This window comes from Myotis myotis, unplaced genomic scaffold (assembly GCF_014108235.1).
Source record: "Myotis myotis isolate mMyoMyo1 unplaced genomic scaffold, mMyoMyo1.p scaffold_m19_p_18, whole genome shotgun sequence".
Lineage (NCBI taxonomy): Eukaryota > Metazoa > Chordata > Mammalia > Chiroptera > Vespertilionidae > Myotis > Myotis myotis.
The window spans coordinates 13,873,120-13,889,202 of NW_023416322.1; the positions used below are offsets into that span (position 1 = coordinate 13,873,120).

The 16,083-nt window shown below is 34.9% G+C and overlaps 1 protein-coding gene across 6 annotated transcripts in view; it reads right to left on the minus strand.

The window, feature by feature from the left end:
- Positions 1-16,083, minus strand: part of LPGAT1 (lysophosphatidylglycerol acyltransferase 1) — a 56,119-nt gene that overhangs the window by 14,271 nt on the left and 25,765 nt on the right. For 4 of the 6 annotated variants that reach the window (XM_036342573.1, XM_036342575.1, XM_036342574.1 and 1 more), the window contains 3 exons: positions 14,967-15,062; positions 11,009-11,282; positions 7,664-7,790 (listed from right to left, as the gene is read on the minus strand). In XM_036342573.1, the coding sequence (XP_036198466.1) occupies positions 7,664-7,790; positions 11,009-11,282; positions 14,967-15,062 (497 nt within the window). Of the gene's footprint in view, positions 1-5,643; positions 5,826-6,798; positions 6,848-7,663; positions 7,791-11,008; positions 11,283-14,966; positions 15,063-16,083 lie in introns of those variants that run through there. The other 2 variants (XM_036342578.1, XM_036342577.1) reach the window with 2 other exon arrangements.

The following is a 16,083-nucleotide window of genomic DNA, read 5'->3' on the forward strand; positions in this document are numbered from 1 at the left end:
ACTCAACACCAGGAAGACAAACAATCCAGTTTTAAAAATGGGCAAAGAACCTGAATAGTCACGTTTCCAAAGAGGACATACAGACGGTCAATAGACATATGGAAAAATGTTCAATGTCACTAATCATCAAAGAGATGCAAATTAAAACCACAATGAGATACTACCTCATACCTGCCAGAATGGCTACCACCAATGAAAGAATGTGAACAGATTAGCAAAAGAACATATATGCATAACCCTGGACGCAGACTACAGTGTGGTGATAGCCAGAGGGAAGGGGGAGTGGGGCTGGGTGGAGGAGGCAAAGAAGAAAAAATGGGGACATCTGTAATAGTGTCAACAATAAAAATAAACTAAAAAAACATATGAAAAAAAGTTTTACTTTCTTAAAGGGAAGTGAAAAAAAAGTCTGCTGGTGCAGAAAAGCAAAAAGAACTTGTGGGTGGTGAACATTAATAAAAACAGCCAAGAAGAACTAAAAATTTGATGATTACATTTAATGTGTAACTGCATTTTCCAAATGGAAGTTCTAAACAGTGACAAATGACTAAAATGTCCAGCCTTTTCCAGAAAAAAAAAAAAGCTAGAACACAGAGGCAAAGAAATAGAAAACAAAAGAGTTAAGAAAAGCAGACAGGCCCAACCGGAGTGGTTCAGTTTGTTGCAGGTTGCCCCATGAACTGAAAGTTCACCCGTTCCACTACCAGTCAGGGCATATGCCCAGTTGCAGGCTCAATCCCCAGCAGGGGGCACAAAGGAGGCAGCTGATCAATGTTTCTCTCTCACGTAGGTGTTTCTTTCCCTTTCCCTTTCTTTTTCTACAAAATCGATAAAAACATTTTTTTAAAGAAAAAAGAAAAGCAGACAGGAAAAGGCACATTTTAAACAGCAGGAGTAGGGGTGAAATGAGCAATAATTATAAGCAATGACAGAAAAAGCCTCAGCATAAAAAAAACTAAGGATATAAACAAACAAAAAAACAACAACACAGAAACAGACTCATTGATACAGAGAACAAATTTATCTTTCCCAGAGAGAAAGAGGGTCGGGGGATGAATGACAGATAAAGGGGAATAAGAGGTATAACTTCCAGTTACGAAACAAATAAGTCAAGGGGATATAAGTGCAGCATAGGAAAAACAGTCAATAATATTGTAATAACTCTGTATGGTAATAAGTGGTTACTAGACTTATTGTGGTGATCACATTGTAAGGTATATAAATGTCAAACCACTACATTGTATATCTGAAACTAATGCAATACTGTATGTATACTTTAATAAAAATAAATGTAAAAATAAATTATGGATAAAACACTAGCATATGAACATCTCTTAGACTATATCATTTAAGTATTTCAATATCCTTGATTTAAAGGGGTAAGGTCTACTTAGTGTCTATTAAGGGATATGCATTTTAAATGTGAACCTATTAAATTCTTATAAATATCTGATGAAAATGCTTTTGTTGTAATGATTCAAATGATTATTCAAGCAAAATTCTAAATTCTGTGGGCAATTTCTTTTTTCAGTTAATTTTTAAAACTGAAGAAGACATATCATTAAAAAAATCTAAATAATACAATGAAAAATAAGATCCCTTCCCCAGAGGCATTCACAGTCAACAGCTGAATACCAACCATATGGCAAGTCACTGTTTGGCCTTTTGGAAGGGGGCAGGAGACAAGGAGCAATTACTTTTTGGACTTTGGCTTGTTTGGAGTGCTACATGCAAATATCCAATTAAATGATAACAAATGTTGTATTATACTAATTTTAAGATCCCTCCTCATTTCAAAGGTGTTCAAATGTAAAAAATATGTTTCTTAATACGATCTCTCATTTACTATGTTTTTCAGAACTTAATTCTGGCATCTAAGAAATGACACTACCTCTATGGGATATACTTTGAATATCACCATTTAACTACCAATTATCTCTATATATCTACATCTATATATATAAAAGCCTAAGCAACTGTTATGGCCGAATGACCGGAACGACAGATCAATAGCTGCCCCCTAATGGTCAGTGCGCTCCCACAGTCAACCTCCTGCGGCCCCTCCCCTCAGCTGGCCGACCCCCCAAATAGGCCTCAATCACTTCCAGGTCGAGGGACCCCACCCATGCATGAATTCGTGCACTGGGCCTCTAGTAAGAAATATAATTAGGAAATCATCCTGAATTCACTGTCATGCATTGCAGTTTTCCAAGAGAAGAGTCTCTGAGAAGGAGGAAAAGCTCATACAAAGACCCTGAGGCAAGAACATAATTGGCATGTTCAAGGACAGCAAGAAGGCCAGCATAGCCAAAGGGGGAGTGAGTAAGAAGTAGTCGGAGATAAGGTCAGAGGGAAGGTGTAGGTTAAGCAGGGCCTTAGACACCACTGTAAGGCTCCTGGCTTTTAAGATGGGTAAAGACATTATGGAATTCTGAACCTGAGGCTGACATGATCTTAGATTTTCAAAAACCACTCTGGAAATAGACACTAAGAGGGCCAAGGGTAAAATCAGGGTGACCAATTAGGAGATTATATAGTGATCTAAGAGCTGGGTAGAGGGGATGGTGGCCAGGACCAAGGTGTAAAGAAAGTAGTCAGATCCAGGATACATATTTGCATATAGAACCAAAAAGACTTCCAGACTGAGTGAGATATAAGAGAAAGAGAGGAGACAAGTATAACACCAAGGTTTTTTACCTGAATAACGGGAAGGATGGAAGTTGCTATCAATAATTAGACTGGGAAAGCTATGTGGAGCACATATTTTTAGGACAGTTTCGCTTGAGAGATGAGTATAGACACCCCACTAAAGATGTCAAGCACTCAGATATAAAATTCTGTTTAGTATATTCCTTTGAAGAATGTACATTTTATTTAGCCATTCCTCTACTGGTGGATATTCAAGTTGCTTCCAATTTTTTACTCTTACTAAAAATGATGTTTGAATATCTTTGTCTTTCTCTGGAATATGTATATAGTCCCAAGTAGAACTGTTATGTCATAGAGTTAGAACTTATAATACTGCCAAATTGTTCTTCAAATTGGCTGCACCAATTTGTTTCATTTTCTCTACCTCACCAAAACTTAATATAAATAATTATTGATCTATAGAAACTCTTTACATGTATACTCAATGTGAATCCTTGCTATATGCATTTCAAACACCTTAAATTCGTTTGTGATGTCTTTTGTTTTTGATGCAAATTTGTATTTAATTTTAATTTTGATGCAGTCAAATTTGTATTTTTCCTTCATGATTTATGACTTAGGACTTTTGTGTCTTATAAGGAAGGTCTACCCTACTATGAGAACACTAAGCGCTGCCTAAATTTTCTTTCAATACTTTAAAGTTTCATCATTGATGTTGAGGTAAAAATCTATCTGGTATTTACCTGGGGATATAATAAAGGGTGAAATTTCAATTTTATGCTCCCTCATATGTAGAATCAATGGTCCCAAACCATTTCATTTATTGACTACTTCATTCTTTTTCCACTGAAATGTGATGCCTACTCAATCATACACAAGTTCCCAAATAAATCTTGATTTTCTAATTTTTCTATTGCTCTGGTCCTGCCCTTATAGTACACTGTTCTAATTACGCTAAGTCTTGATATCTGGTAGGAAGAATGCTTCTGTTTCATTCATCTTCAAAACTACTTTAGCTATTCATTTATCATTACTCTCTCAAATAAATTTTAAAACCACTTTGTCAAGTTTCCAGAAAAATCCTCCTGGATTCTGATTCTACATCCTCCTGGATATAATGTAATTGGAATTATGTTAAATTTATAGATTAATTTGGATAATTGACATCTTTATAATTTTGAGTCTTCCTCTTTATGAACAAACACAGTATCTCTTCCCACTTATATTCAAGGCCTTTTATATTCTTCAACAAATTTTTTTATTTTTGTTCATAAAAGTCTTATACATTTCTTGTTACATTTTATTGGTAGATACTTTATAGTCTTCTTGCTTCTGAGAGTGGTATTTTTTTAACTTACATTTTCTGTTTTATTGTCAGGACAAAGGGATACCACTGATTGTTCTGTAATGGTTTTTTGTCAAGATTACTGAACCTGATAAACAGATGTTGAACTCAGTTTCTTGGGTTTTTATGTAGACTACTGTGGTGGTTAATTTTGTGTGTCAACTTGACTAGGCTAAGGGATGCCCAAATAGCTGGTAAAACATTATTTCTGGGTGTATCTGTGAGGGTGTATCTGGAAGATAAGCATTTGAATCAGTAGACTGAGTAAAAATGATTCCCCTCACCTACGCAGGTGGGCATCATCCCATCCATTGAGGGTCTGAATAGAACAAAAAGGTGGAATAAGGGTGAGCCCACTCTCTCTGTTTAAGCTACGACATCCACCTTATGCCCCAAGGACACTGGTGTTCCTGGTTCTTGGGCTTTTAGACTCAGATAGACTTACACCATCACCTTTTCTTCCCCCACCCCTTCTCAGACCTTGGAACTGGCTTTCCTGGTTGTCCAGCTTGCAGGCAGTAGATCATGGGATTTCTCAGCCTGCTGTTATTTCTCTAGTAGCATTTTGAAAGTTTAATCCTTCAATACCTTCCCAAATCTAAAATATCATTTCAACATGTCATCAACAAAAATTATTAATGAAATATTTTGCATTCCTATTTCTTACTAGTTTCTGAAATCCAATGTGTATTTTATACTTACAGGACATCATATCAGACTAGCCACATTTTAGGTGCTCAATAGTCACATGTGGCTAGTGGCTGTTACCACTGGACAGTGCATGTCTAGACAGCATGAACTTTAGCATTCATATATTCAATAAGTGCTGTGTTTGTACTATATCCCAGCATTAGTTTAATATATAATTGTTAGCAAGACAGGCAAAGTATCTGCTCTCGTGGAGGTTACATTCTAAACAGGGAAGACAGACACCAATCAGTAAACCATTTAGATTCCCAATAGTAGGGGTGGGTAAGAGATCAACCAAAGGACTTGTATGCATGCATATAAGCATAACCAATGGACATAAGACACTGGGGGGTAGGGGAGGCCAGGGGATTGTCAAGGGCGGGGAAAAAAAAGGGAGACATATGTAACACTTTTTGTAATACTTTAAGCAATAATAATAAAAAAAAAGAACATTGGTAACACACACACACACACACACACACAAATAGATTCCCAATAGTGATTAATTAAACTTTTCAAAGAAGACTGTACCTTAACCCTAATCTTATATTTCATAGCAGTGCATTAAAAAAAAAAAAAAAAAGAAATAGGAAGGGAGAGGGATAGAGAGATAGAACATTGATGTCAGAGAAATACTCATCAGCTGCCTCCTGCACACCCCCTACTGGAGGTTGAGCCTGCAACTTAGGCATGTAGCCTGACAGGGAATTGAACTGGTGACCTCTTGGTACATGGGTCAACGCTCAACCACTGAACCACACCAGCCATAAGAATGTTCATTGCAATATTACTTATTATAATAGCAAAAAGACAGAGAAAATATGTATCCAACAATGACAGAATGAATAGGTAAGGTTTGACAATCATATAATGGGAATAGAATAGTTAAATAGTGTTTACAGTTCAAATGAATGAAAGGGAGCCATAAACATAAAAATAAAAAGACCTAGTAAACAACAGAGTGGAAAATACATGTTGCAAGATGGCATATCCATGTATGGTTATATACATTTTTAAAAACATACAAAACAATATTATATATTATAAACATATCTGTATAATAAAAGTGTAAGAACAGAAAGAATACCCACCAAATTTATGATGGTAGTGGCTTCAAGGGTAGGAGGGAAGGGGTATGGAACTGGGAAGGGAAACAATGGGAACTTTACTAGAAATGCTTTATTTCTTTTATTAATAAATAAAGTCCTGAGGCAAATATATCAAAATGTTAACATTTGCCCACTCTTGCTAATGAGCATAGTTTCTTAAAAAACATTAAATATTCCTTTTCTGAATTAATTTCCCCTCAAAACTGAAAATAAATTCTTGCCCAAAGTCTCTAATTGAATGCCTTTTCCAAAGTAACCAAAGTCCCAATCAAATCAGACACGAAAGCCACACACCTGCTTCTGGTAATCTAGCTATGCCACTACACTCACGGTTACATCTTTTTTCAAGATTTTGACAATGAAATTGTAAGCTCCTTCTGCACAAGACAATCAGCTTATCTAACTCACTATTCTGACTTGAAGTGAAGCAGACATTTATTTGAAGGACAGGGCTTACTTTTGCTTTTATCCCTTTAAACACCTTGCCCCTGTGATTAAAATCTAATCATGTTCAATTTTCCTATTAACTCCTTAACAGCAGCACACCGCACCCATTACTTCTTTAATAGGGAGAAGCTGCTTTCCAGTGTGACAGGAATACAAAGGGGAGAGGGTGAGGAAAGTTGTTCCCTTCAAATGTTCCCCAGAGTTAAACCTTTAGTTCCTCTTATTTTAAAACAAGCTTTACTCTTGAAAAAGATCAATAATGTAGTTGTAAGCAAACTAATCACAAATATTTCCCTAGTTAAACAATACATAATATTGGGAAGTCAAAAAAAAAAAATAAAGTCAGGAATAAGAAAATACATTTTTTTCTCTTGAAGTAGTAAGTGGCTTACATCCAATCTATGGGGAAGGTTCATTTACTAATAGTGGATTTAGCAATAATCCATACACATAACTTTATATATCTTAGTAATAGTACATTATATTTGTAAGGTGCTTTGTAGTTCTATAATACTTTTTTAATCAGTATATCATTTGGTGCTCAAACAATGTACTCACTGAAACTCAGGGAACCTCTGGCCATCAAGGTCCTAGGATGGGCTGCCTGCTTTATTTAATTAAAAAAAAAAAAGTTAGCCTGGCTGGTGTGGCTTAGTGGTTGAGTGTCCACCCATGAACCAAGAGGTCACGGTTCAGTTCCTGGTTGGGACATGTGCCGGGGTTGCAGGCTCAATCCCCAGTGGGGGTGTGCAGGAGGCAGCCAATCGAAGCTTCTATCTCTCTATCCTTCTCCCTTCTTCCCTCTAAAATCAATAATATATACATATATATTTTAAAAATCAGCTGAGTTTAAGAAGAAAACAAATACTTGTTCTATATCATGTGAAGCAAAATTGGCTTTTGCACCATATGGCTTAATAATAATATTCAAGATAAATTATGCTTAACTGCAGAAAAAAATACACTTATGAATAGTTTTTAAAATTGCCTATAGGTGAAGATTAGGTAGCCCACATTAAGCAAAACTACTATTTTTCAGTGAAATTTATAGTTTCCAGATCACCTTTTTCTATCTCTCTGGGCACCCATTTCCCACTTGAGGCAATCAATGCTGTTTTGTTTTTCCTACCAACCTCCCTAGATTTAAAGAGAAAGAGATCTAACCCCAGTTATTTATATCATTCACATTTGTGTATATATGATTTCTAATGTTGCATTTTAAAATCTCTTATTGTAGTCGAAAACATCTCATCCTTGTTTAAAATTTTAAAAATATAACCAAACAACTAGAAACTGAACAAAAAGCCAATCTTTCTGAGAACAGAAAAAAAAATCGATTAAAAATTTAATATTGAAACATCGCACTGTTCTGAGATAGTGCTTTATGTTGGATATATGTTCAGTACTAATATAGAATCCTTACCTGTAATGTACATGTGTGACTGTCGGTTTCCTATATCCAAGGATCCAGGTTTGAATATCTATGGGTTCAGCTTTGGGATAAGCTATAGTTGTATCTATTATCCACTGGAGACCTTTTGATCTGCTGTCTGAGAACAAAGAAAAAGCAACTTAAAATTGGGTCAATTTTTATATTATTTACAACAAACAACAGTATAGGTTACTTGAGGAGTATAAAGCATATTGATATAACTTTTGCTTTAAGAAAACAGGATGAATTTTGGTATTACTGTTCTATATGATGCATTTAGAATGAAGAATTTCCTATTATATTATAAAAAAGATAGATTTCAAACAAATTAGCAAATCACAGCACTATTATGTATTGGACATGTATCATTCAAGTAGTCAATACTATTATGCACTACCAATGTCTAATTTTTTATATCTTATCACTCATAAAAAACTGGACTATGAAAAGGTCAGAAACTAAAGTATCACATCACAAAAATGGCCTCAAAAACATTCACTAAATATAACACAATATAGTATGAACACCAAGGTTTGTGACACCAGAGAGACATTAATAAATATTGGAATAAGTCAATAAAAGTAAACATTTTATTGACACACATGATCGCCAGTTGCTTTTCTTGTCTGAAACAAAACCAAAAAACTCCTTCCACTGTAGCAAGAGTTACATACAACTAAAGCAATAAACTTGTTTGCCCTGGTCGGTATAACAGGTAACTACCGTTGTGAGAGGGAATGGAAGTGCTGTTTTTATTGCCAGCATGGAATACAATTTGAGCAAGAATTGGAGGGGAATCTTCACAGAGAATGCTGATAGCCAGATGTTAACGTTTTATGGTCTATCTTTTATCTGAGGTATGTGAGATCCCTAAAAAGGAAAACTTATTTTCAAACCTAAGTCCAAATGTACATTAGGAATCAATGATATTTTACTTTTGTATGTCAAATAATTATAAACTGGCCTTAAATTTTTTTAGGCAACATCCTGAGGGGGGGTAATGCTTATAAAAAATTAAAAAATGTTTTTAATAACATAGTGCTACAGGAACAGAGTTTATGTAACAAAACACATTTTGACAAGCTACCCATGACATGCATGTTGAAATATTGAGGGGTATACTAATGTCTGCAACTTATTTTGAGATGCATTAAAAAACAAACAAACAAGACTGACTAATGGATAGATACAAAAATGGACAGAGAGATGATAAAGTAAATTATAGTAAAACGTTAATTACAGAATCTAGTTGGTCAGCTCATAGATATTAACTATAAAAATGTTTTAACTTTTACATATGTTTGAAAAATTTATAATAAAACCACGGGGGGGGGAAATCACAAGAATTGTTTTTTAATATCTATTAAATGATACAATACTAGTAAACAAAGAAAACCTAATCATTTAAAGTTAAACAGACACAACTTAACTTTGAAATGTGTATGGATTAAATATTAAAACAGACACAAAGACATGTGTGTTTGTATGAAATAAATCCCTAAATAACTAATATGGATCGTCAACAAAATAAAATACATAATACCATAACATAGAGAGAAAAATGGTAAAATACAAATAAACTAGATTTTGAGTACACAATTTTCTAGAATATCTTATTTTTCCTAAACAGAATAAAAATTTTAATTAAGGTAAGAGAATAAACTACTTCGCTTTGGTTATAAGCAAAAGTTGTCTCATTCCCAAGGGGAAAAAAACATTTTTCTTCATCATTGGTAATCTGTGTGAAAATTGTCCCTACATTTGAGATCTACAACATCACAGGGGACTGACTGGATATAAGGATTTAAAAACAGCAGTCCTAGTGAGTGCAACAAATCCTACTTGGAAGTCCTTTGTCTTCAAGTTTTGTCTTGGCTGACATTGCCACAGTGGCTCTCTAGCAGCAAAGCTATTCTGAACCTTCCTTTTCTATTAAAAGACTTTTTCAAGTTGTCTTAATAGATGATGAAAGATTAAGAGAGCTGTCTGCCAAGCAGTTGCTTAGAAAAAAACAACACAACAAATAAAAGGAAAACTCAGTGTAATCTCACATTATTTCTATGTCTGGTCCTTATTGTCATTTAAAAATACATATTTCTGAGGGCCTATCATTCCTATTTTTACTTTGTCTAAAGAATATTTTAAAAAATAGCAAAATGCTACTAAGGAAATAGGCCTACTGAGTTTCTTTCAGCTTCTATCACCAAACTGTCACAGTGTCTTAAACTTGCTCATGACAGTCTTCATCTTGTTGGCACAAACTGTCTGCAAATCTTCACAATTCACCAGGCTTGTCTAAGATTTGCAGTTGCATCTTTGAGTGTGATTTACTTTTTCTTGGCCATAAAAGTAATATATACTCATTATTTTTTAAAATATACAGAAAAAAGTAAGAAATGAGAAACAAAATCATAATGTTACAACTCAGAGAAGCAATCCCAGTTAACATTTTGATATCTTTCACTCATTTTCTACTGCCTTATTGTTTCTGTCTTTGGGCTCAGATGGTCTGCACCAGAGTTGTATGTTCCTCCCAGTCCATTAACATTAGAGAGTATAAGTATCTTTCCAAGCCAAGAAAACACCAACATCATTTGTAAAGGCTGTGTTGTATTCTGTTGTATGGCTACTTTATAATTACCTATCCTGTTTCCCCTCTGGCTATTTCCAACTTTTTTGCTGTTATAAATAATGCTGTAATAAGCTTTGCCAGTATTTCAGGCTATTTCTTTTTTTTTTCTTTTAACTTATCTTTATTGTTGAAAGTAAAGATTATTTCCTTTTAATAAGAATTTTTTGCAGTGAGTAACTGAGTCATTTATCAACATTTTAAGGTTCTTAAATAATGCCAAACTACAGTAAATTCATTCTCTGTATTAAAGACAAACAAAAAAGCTTTCTAAATTTATAAGTGAAAAAAAACTTCATTACTACTTTTATTTGCATATCTATTTTTAGTTTCACAAATTAGTCACTTCTCTCCCCTATGTCTTTTACTCTAGCGATTCCACTTCTAGGAATCTACACCACAGAAATACTTCCACAAAAATGTAAATATATTTACAGGAGCTTTTACTGTAGCAGTGAGAATCGCCAGGAGTAAGAATAGGTAAGGTAAGGAAAAGACAACTTTGACTTCATGCATTTCTGTATTATTTGGATGAATTATTGTAAGCATGAACTACCTTTGTAAATAAAAACCCTTAACATTGTATTTCATCTTCTCTCTGAGTATCATTTCTATTTGACAAAAAGTATAAATATAGAAAAGAACAACGCTATCATCTGGAACTCCTTAACTCCAACAAAGGCAAAAAATGCTAACAACCATCATACCTAATTCTTTAACATCTCCTCCTGCTGGACTTCCATTTTGCTGTCGTGCCACAAGTACATTCAAAATAATTTGTGTTGCTCCAATCCTTGGCAGAGTGACATGTGTAAGAAATGGCAAGTTTTTTTTCTTGGCAAATGCCTGACTTGTTTCCCGCCTCTTCCTGAGGAAGCCCCCTTCTGGAAATAAAACAATCCATTTTCGATCTCTGTTCCTATAATTATTTTCTAGGTGCTTCCTGAGAAGAAGAAGCTGTTGGTCACGATGAGATTTTCCCTAGAAGGTAGACACACATAATAAGTATAGGTACATTTGACGTGAAACTGCTATAAAATTAAATAGTGGTAACAGCTTCTAAAGTAAAATCCAATCATAAACTAGAATGGTGATTTCCCTCAACTTACCTAAGCCCATCTTGACCATAGTGGTAAAAAGAAGTTAACAGTATCATATAAATAAACCCTTCTTTCTAATGGAAAAAATTGCTCTTATTGCCCCTGAAAGTTCATTCATTCATCAATTCTGTGACTGTTTACTGAGTGCCTCCTCCTTGCCAGGCAAAGTCCTACTGACGGGAGGAAGACTTATAATCTGATAGAACACCTGAATTAATCTGGAAAATAATCATATTACTTTAAAAATCCTAGAATACATATACTTATGTGAACAGAGGGTTGTCTTTCTAAGTTTCATTTCTTAGGCTGGTGCACCTGCATACTCTCTTTGATCACGAACATAGTGATTGAGGAGTTGACTCAACTGCAGACAATAGACAATGTACCCAGCAAGCAAGCAAACGGTCAGGCCAACCCCATCAAGAGTCAAGACATCATCTCATCACTGATGACCAAGAACAATAGCTGAACTCTGCGGACCTCCAGGACTCCGTGTAGCTGCATTTCGGCCTCACTCTAACCCAGGGGTGGGCAAACTTTTTGACTCGAGGGCCACAATTGGTTCTTAAACTGGACCGGAGAGCCGGAACAAAAGCATGGATGGAGTGTTTGTGTGAACTAATATAAATTCAAAGTAAACATCATTACATAAAAGGGTATGGTCTTTTTTTTTTTTTAGTTTTATTCATTTCAAACGGGCCAAATCCGGCCCGCGGGCCGTAGTTTGCCCACGGCTGCTCTAACCATTCCCCTTTATAATCCTGTCCCCTGCACCTATCTGCAAGACAAGTTTTGGATGCTTGTAAACTCCCTGTCTTCTTGGTTGGTTGGCCTTCTCAATAAATGCCTGATATGATTCAACCCTACCTGCGTTATTGGACACTGCGACAGGCAGCCCAAGCCCACTTGGGGGTTTCCCAGAAACACTACACACTAGAGATAGAGAAGTAAGAGACCCTCATGGACGTTACTCAAGTGGGGAAGATAGTAAGTGAGTGAAAATTCAACTGGCGATTAGTGTTAGGAAGAAAGAATAAGAGCACAGAGAGGGTCAAGAGGTTCAGAGAGCCCTGGCCAGTGTGGCTCAGTTGTTGTGTCGTCCCATACACCAAAGGTCAACGGGGAAAAAGCAAACAAACAAAGGGGACATCTGTAATACTTTCAACATAAAGTTACATTTTTTAAATTTATTTTTTTATTTATTTCAGAGAGGAAGGGAGAGGGAGAGGGAGAGAGATAGAGAAACATCAATGATGAGAATCATTGATTAGCTGCCTCCTGCACGACCCCTACTGGGGATCGAGCCCACAACCCGGGCATTGTGCCCTTGAATGGAATCGAACCTGGGACCCTTCAGTCCATAGGCCGATGCTCTATCCACTGAGCGAAACCAGCTAGGGTTATAAAGATAAATTTAAAAAAATAATCTGGCTCCAGTGACAAAAAGATTAAGGAGATAAATAAGAAGACTTTGGCAGTTGTCCAGACAAAGGAGTTTGATGACATCTGACTATGGTACATTGATGAGAGGTAGATACATTCAGGGGAAAAAAATTGAAAGTCAAGCCAACAGGACACTCTGATGCATTGGATTTTAGGGAAAGAAAGAGGATGACTTAGAGAACGAAAAGAGGAATCCAGAAAAAGTTTTAGAAAGTCCCAAAATCCACAACTAAATATTACAAAGGTTCTTCCTTCTAGTATGATCAATTCACTAATAATTTTCCAGCCAACGCAATTACAGAAGCTCCCTAAAATAATCTGTAAGCTTTCAGTCTTTACATTATTCCAAATGCAAAACAAGTAAGACGTTTTCTTAGCTAATTTACTGAATTGAATTATGATTAAGCTTCATGTATGTAAGTTCCCAAGTCTACTTATAAAATATTTTTAATATTCTTGGAAATAAGTTGTCAAAATCATCTAGTAGCAAAGTCCCAAGAGATTTTCTTTACCATTAATATTTTTCCCTCTCCCCTCCTTCCATATTATAGATTTTGTTACCATCTAAAAGAATTTGCAAATCTCTCTGATATTTAAAATAGTCTTTAAGTATGCAAGCCTTTATAATGTAACAAAAAAATGCTTTAGAGTGCATTACTTTCTACTTTTATCCTCTCAAAGTACACCATTAATTTAGTATAACAGCCTCTTTTTGATAACTGAGAATCATATTAGGGTCACTTATTATACCACACTACACTATAAATTCAATAATTTCCTTAGACTCCCATGATGCAAAGGGCTCAGCTAGTTTTTTCTCTGGATTCTCCTAAACTGCTGTGCTTCAATTGCTGAGATACTCTGAAATATTAGGCTAGTTTCTTTGTTGTTCTGGTCACTATTTATTTTGTCTCAACCTGTGGCCAATCCCCACTTCCAATTCTCCCTGAGGTTCCAGAGCATATGTCTGTTCATCTCTGCTCAGAAGAACCAAGGGTGTTTCCAGAAGAAACTAGATAATTGCATAGCATGTGAAAAACAAAAACATGTTCTGTACATAAAACTATCTGAAGAATATGTGTTTTATGACACCTATTTTCATAGAGCTTAGAATTTTCTTACATACTTCCAGCTTATTTTCAATTTGTGGTTCTTAGGAAAGGTTTAATTAGACTCACTAGTTATTCATTAAGTACTTATTATGTGTAAGGTACTGCACAATCCTGGTTTAATTTGCCAAATATATAAACACCATCTAAGTGTGGCATTGCCATACATAAAAATGCCTGCATATTTCAGTTGCCCATTTCTGAGAAAGTAAAGTGTGTGAAACTAGTAGCATAGCAGGGAAATATTATAATGTAGTGCTGACTTGATAAGAGGCTGTGATACTTTTTCCTACACACTAAATTATTCCTAATGCTTGAGGTTCAATCCCAACCCATCTTCTTTTATCAAACCCATACTCATTCTCTATATGTATACCAAATATCATCTTTTCCTCTAAAGTTTTTCTGGATTCACCGAAATTTGATGTACTCACTTTTCCTACTATGAATTCTCAAAATATTTCCTCTTATTTATTTAATAATTTCTCTACTGCTAATTTACATACCTCATATAACAGTGACGTGCAAATAAAAATAGTGATAATATAGATGATGATAGTGGTGATCATGACAAATATGATGACAAAGGTAGCAGGCACTGTGCTGAGTGCTTCACAGGTACTACTTCATTTAATCCCCACAACAAACCTATGAGGGGAGTACCTATTATTCTCATTTGAAAAATGAGGAAACTTTGAGAGTTTAAATAACTTGCCCAATTCACGTAACTACAAAGTAGAGGAGCTGAGACTATGGCAGGTGCTTGATAGGTACTTATTGAACGTTGTACTGTTTAGATGGGAGAAGGAGGGTAGAGATTATAATGTTTACAGTATCAGCACTTTAATGCTCATGCATACTCAAGCTCAGACTGAAATAAATGATTTAGGGAATAAAGAGTCAGAGGAAAGGCCCTGACTTTACTGCTGTAATTGGTTTTGTTATGCCTTTCTATATAATAAAGTATCAGTTTGATCAGGCTATCACTGTGGGGGGAAAAGCTCATTACTTACCTGTCTTATAAAGAAGTCTCCATGAATTAGAGAAACAATTCCAAAGTTTGTGTACTTAAAAATATGATCCATCAACCACATCATTTGAGCAACAACCTAAAATATTTAAAAACAAGAAATAACTAAATGTTGAATAGAAGAAACCTGATTATAGTCTAGTAGACAACTCTCTAAGTGTTGAGAGTCCTTTCTTTTGATTGCACCATGGAGTATGAAATAAATCAAGTAAACAATCCTACTTGTAAATATAAATTAATACTGCCCTAACTTATTAGGCAATAAGTAAAGATTATAATACTTCCTGCTCTGTATTTCTCAATTACTCCTTTATGAAAGAAGATTTTAAAATGCTTTAAGATTTCAAATTGTTCAATAATATCAGATCATAAAAAACGTTTAGTATAATCAGAAAGCAAAAACAAAATTACTCTGTACAGAAAAAGGAACCTAAGACAAACTAACTGAAATCTTTTTACAAAGAAAACTTTCTTTTGTCCACATTATTGGTGAATTTCAGATTAACTATGTCTGGTTAATACAGTTATCATCTATGTCAAACTGGAGTTAGAGTAATAATGTTAGGCATATTTATACGGACCATTTGAATCATTCTTTGAGATTCAAAACTAATTAAGGACACTGAATAACCACTATAAGTGTAATTATCATCAGTAAGAATAAAAATAGGAATTGGGGATACAAAGCCAAATAAACTAATTTTTACAAAATTTTAACATTATGAATTTAGGAGACAGGCAATAAATATTACTAGAAGTACAAACATACCTATACAGGATAGTTTTTTAACAAGTCAAGATTGTGAATTGAAGAAAGAACCGAATTTATTCCACATTCCAGCAAGATAATACCTCTGCTTTTCATATAAACAAGAAAAACAGACTCCACAATAATAAACATATTTTCCTTGACTCTCACCTCATTTTCTGACCCCTGACCTACTGAATCAAAATCTCTAGGATCTAAGCACACCAGTTTTATTCTTGCCTTGGTATTTTGGCCAAGACTCTCCCTAAAGAACAAGGCCCTTATTTCATTACTTTGCCTTACTAAATTCTCCTTCTTCAAGGTCAAGTTTATGTCCTCTTCCCTCCACAGA